Here is a 4,806-nt window from a genome sequence, read left to right as displayed (position 1 = left end):
TAAACAAGAAGGCGCTAGCGGCAGCCTCACACGCGAGCGCCACGCGAGGCTCCCGAAGCCAACCCGCGAAGGGAGGAGGGGAGGGCGGAGGAGGAAGAGTGGAAGGAGGAGGAAAAGCATTTGCACCTTCTTTGCTCCCACCCTAAGAAGTCTCCCGGGGATTTTGTATATTTTTTTTTTGCTAACTTCCCTCCGGTCTCCCTCTTCATCTCTCCTCTTCTTTTCCTCTCTGTTCGTGCACCCAAGTCCTTGTGTCTCCCTTACGCGCCCCGTGCCTCGCGTACCCTCTCGCTCCAGTCCCGCGACTACTTGGCAGCCGCTGCGCATGGAGAGCTCTGCCAAGATGGAGAGCGGCGGCGCGGGCCAGCAGCCCCAGACGCAGCCCCAGCAGCCCTTCCTGCCGCCCGCAGCCTGCTTCTTTGCCACCGCCGCGGCCGCAGCGGCGGCGGCGGCAGCAGCGGCGGCGCAGAGCGCGCAGCAGCAGCAGCAGCAGCAGCAGCAGCAGCAGGCGCCGCAGCTGAGTCCGGCGGCGGACGGCCAGCCCTCAGGGGGCGGTCACAAGTCAGCGCCCAAGCAAGTCAAGCGACAGCGCTCGTCCTCGCCCGAACTGATGCGCTGCAAACGCCGACTCAACTTCAGCGGCTTCGGCTACAGCCTGCCGCAGCAGCAGCCGGCCGCGGTGGCACGCCGCAACGAGCGCGAGCGCAACCGCGTCAAGCTGGTCAACCTGGGCTTTGCTACCCTTCGGGAGCACGTCCCCAATGGCGCGGCCAACAAGAAGATGAGCAAGGTGGAGACACTGCGCTCGGCGGTCGAGTACATCCGCGCACTGCAGCAGCTGCTGGACGAGCACGACGCTGTGAGCGCTGCCTTCCAGGCCGGCGTCCTGTCTCCCACCATCTCCCCCAACTACTCCAACGACATGAACTCCATGGCCGGCTCGCCGGTCTCATCCTACTCGTCAGACGAGGGTTCTTACGACCCGCTCAGCCCCGAGGAGCAAGAGCTGCTCGACTTCACCAACTGGTTCTAAGGGGCTCGGCCCGGTCAGGCCCTGGTGCGAATGAACTTACGAAGCAGGTAGGTTGCATTTTGGAGTGAAGGGGGCGGGGGTTACTTGTCTTCATCCTTTTTTCCTCCGTCTTAATGTCTATAGGGGACTGTCTCCACCGAGATGAGGGCTGGGGAGGGATGTGGATTTCAAGGATTTGTTGAAGTTAGTTGATTTGAAATCCTGGCTTGTTAGTTTCAACATTGGCGTCTGATAGTGGTTTTGCCCCCGTCTCCAAGGCCTGGAGGATAGGGGTGAGGTGGACAGATGCTGGAGAACCCAGCACTAAGACCTGTCAAAAGTGGTGCCCTACTGGACAAATCCTCCGCTAAACTTCCATTTTCCCCAACCACTTGCCTCAAGTTCACGTTAACCTCTCCTGTTCTTCTCTTTATGTTACAGGGTGACGGCACAACCTGCATCTTTAGTGCTTTCTCGTCAGTGATGCTGAAGGGGAGGAAAAAGGGGGGGAGGGAGAGCGAAGAAGAAGAAGAAAACCCTAGGCAACCAACCCCACCGCCAACTAAGCAAAGCAGGCCTGCGAAGCAAGACTCTCACAGAACAGGGATGAGCTCAGAACCGTATCTTTGCACTCCAATCATTCACGGAGATATGAAGAGTGACTAGGACCTGAGTCAATGCTCAAAATGCAGCTCGTGTGCAAACGCATCAGGATCCTGGCGGAAGGGAGCAGCACACGCCCTATAGAAACTCCCACCCACCACTAACAGGCAGAGCTGAAAGCGCTTGCTCGGGTGCCTTCACCTCCCCGCTCTCCTTGAAAGCGCAGTTCTTAAGCCTCTAGCAATGGGTTGGTGTCTTTCCTCTCAGTATCCTCCATCCCAACAAGCTGTGGACATTTGTCTGCAGTGAAATCATGCTATACTCATTCCTCTGAAACCCAGACCCGCCCCCTCCCCAAGCCCCACTCCCTCACACCATCTTTTCTACTGTTCTCATCATAGAATGCTTCCAATCTTTTGTGAATTTTTTTATTATAAAAAAATCTATTTGTATCTATCCTAACCAGTTTGGGGATATATTAAGATATTTTTGTACATAAGAGAGAAAGAATTTATAGAGTTTTGTACAAATGGTTTAAAATGTGTATATCTTGATACTTTAACATGTAATGCTATTACCTCCGCATATTTTAGATGTGTAGTTCATCTTACAACTGCCATTTCTCCTATGTGGTTTTGTAAAGAACTCTCCTCAAAGGTGAGATCAAAAGGCCACCAGACGTACTTAAGCACCAATGTGTCTTACTTTATAGAAACTTTGTTAATGTATTAATGATGTCAGTAAATACTGTTCCAGAACAAAGTTTATGCAGCTACTGTCCAAACGCAAAGTGGCAGCCAGTGCTTTTGATAGGTTGCCTTTTGGGAAATTTTTACCACTGCCTTTTTTTCCTTACTGTTTTATTACAAACTTACAAAAAAAAAAAAAAAAAACCATGTATAACCCTGTTTTATACAAACTAGTTTCGTAATAAAACTTTTTTCTTTTTCTTTTTTTTTTATGACTGAAAATAATCAGCTGCCTCCAAGTCTTTGACTCCACTGCACTGTCCAAGTTATCAAAATGCCAAAGGGAAGGGGTCTGTGGGAGAGGAGAGAGGGTGGTGCCACGTGTGCTAACTCGCAGATGTGACAAAGATAAGTGCTACTACCAGTCCTACCTGAGTTGGCTCTGTGATGAATGTAGAGGGAAAAGATACATAAGTAAAAATAGTTTTCTCCCCCTTTGATGCTACAAATGTACACCTACACCAGGTGGTGATTAACGGCTGCATCATCTTTTAATAAAACGACTGTACATTTTTTTTTTAATGTGAACTGGAAAGAGATGGTCTTCACTCCACTTTCTAACTCTTACTCCCATTCTCAATTTCTCACTGTGAAACCGTGAAAGAGCTGGGTGAGATAATAGGCACTAGGGGTGGGTGGAAGGATGGTTGGTGGTGCTGGAGTTTGGGCAGAGCGGGGGCACCCTCTCCACACTTCCAGTGGTGGGGATGTTCTTTCCCCCAGGATATGCACTTTCCATACTGATTTTAAGTAAAGGGCACGTATGATATGAATTCCTCTCGAAAGGAGTTAGATTTAAAGAAATAAAAGCCTTAGAGATGTGTGGTCGCTTTGAGACACTGGCCTATCTAAGCTTGTGACTCTATCCGAATAGCGTGAGCTGCGTGTAAAAGTACCCAATTACCAAGATTCAAAAAGAAATTGGTGGGTTTTTGGCTGGCTTGTTTCTTGTCAGTTAGCAAGGACGTGATCAGAATCCCACTCCGCCTCTTGCCGGCTCCTCGCTCGCCGCCTGCATTACTTGCACATTCAGTTTGCGTGTCTCCAGCCAAGCGGAAAGCCGAGCGCAAAATGCATCTTACAAAACCCAACAAAGAACTGGGAGCCAGCACGTCTTCCAGAGTTAAAAATCTAGTCTGTGTTGGTACATCTATACCATTTAGTGGCACAGAATAATCATTTTTTAAAGCTGCGATGCGCGGAGCACGCCACAGCGTCTGATGTCATTTTGCTAAATGACCCTCTATAGAATGCACATTGAGGCTTCAGCCCCTTTCAAAGAGATGAGCGTAATTAAGGGGGAAAAAAAAATCAGTAAATTCCTCATCGCCATAAATAATCGTACTTTCTGCCAGCAGTGGGCCAATTTAGAGCTTACTTGAGGGAAGTAATGCTTTTGTGATGCCTGCTTTTATTTTTACCTTCTCATTTGGAGGGCCAGAGCTGGGCTCCCCATCCCCCACTTCTTTTTCTTTTAATTTAGCTCTTTTGCAAGTTTCCAGATAAGGTATGCAAAGAAAGTGTAGCAAGTCATTTATGGCTATGAATATAACATTAGGATAATGTTTCAGCCCGCACAAAGGGTTTTATTCCCCCTTCTCCTTGCGAAGACAGGTGTTCTTTTACTCACTTCTGAATGGGAGATACCCAGTCTCGTTAAACTCGAGGCAAAGTTAGTTGTTGTTTGCCACAATGCGAAGGCAAACTCTAAAAATTCACAAAAACACACACAATTTTGCCGAAGCTAGGAAAGGGCAAAGCGGGGATTGGGCAAAATCTCATTACATCTGCTCTAATCGCTTAGCAACACAAAGCCGGGGCTTGTGCGGCGAAGGGAAGCCATTCACAGCGCTGTGACAGGCCGCATTCAGCCAGCATTAGTCAGCTCCATAAATCACTGCTGCCCATTGGCTGCGCGGCGGGCTTTGGAGCGGCCCTGGGCTGTCAGCGAAATACAAAATGTAGACCCCAGCGGCTAGCAGTCGCAACCTCTCCCCCATCCTAGCCCCCACCACACTTTCTTTACCCCCCACCCCTTGGGGGGTGCGTAGGGGGAGGGTACTGGGGAAGAAAACTGCCTTGACTTTATTGACTGAGAAATCGTACCTATTCAAAAAATGGCCTGGGACCACTGAGTTAAGACCGGAGACATGCCTGAAATTGACGAGGAGGAGCGGGGGAGTGCGGGAGAGAAAATAAAAACAGACCAACCGCTGGCCTCAGAACTGTCGAAGGCTAGAAATATTATGGGAGGCTGGGTTGGAGCTACTGGGACACGCGTTTCACCTCCCTGACACGGCCTTTACATTTTTTCTTTTTTTAAATTGGGGATAGGAAAGTATGTATGGACAAGACTCTATTTCAAGTTCACATCAGGTGGGCCCACCAAAGAAGAGAGAGAGAGAGAGAGAGAGAGAGAGAGAGAGAGAGAGAGAGAGACAG

General features: G+C 49.6%; 1 protein-coding gene across 1 annotated transcript; it reads left to right on the top strand.

The window, feature by feature from the left end:
- The first annotated feature begins 145 nt into the window (after positions 1–145).
- ASCL1 (achaete-scute family bHLH transcription factor 1) lies at positions 146–1,033 on the top strand. Its single transcript, XM_006914536.2, has one exon. The coding sequence runs from the start codon at positions 326–328 to the stop codon at positions 1,031–1,033; it is 708 nt and encodes a 235-aa protein (XP_006914598.1). The 5' UTR covers positions 146–325.
- Positions 1,034–4,806: the final 3,773 nt, after the last annotated feature.

The sequence above is a fragment of the Pteropus alecto genome, unplaced genomic scaffold, assembly GCF_000325575.1.
Source record: "Pteropus alecto unplaced genomic scaffold, ASM32557v1 scaffold94, whole genome shotgun sequence".
Classification (NCBI taxonomy): domain Eukaryota; kingdom Metazoa; phylum Chordata; class Mammalia; order Chiroptera; family Pteropodidae; genus Pteropus; species Pteropus alecto.
This window is presented reverse-complemented; position numbering and strand designations above follow the sequence as displayed.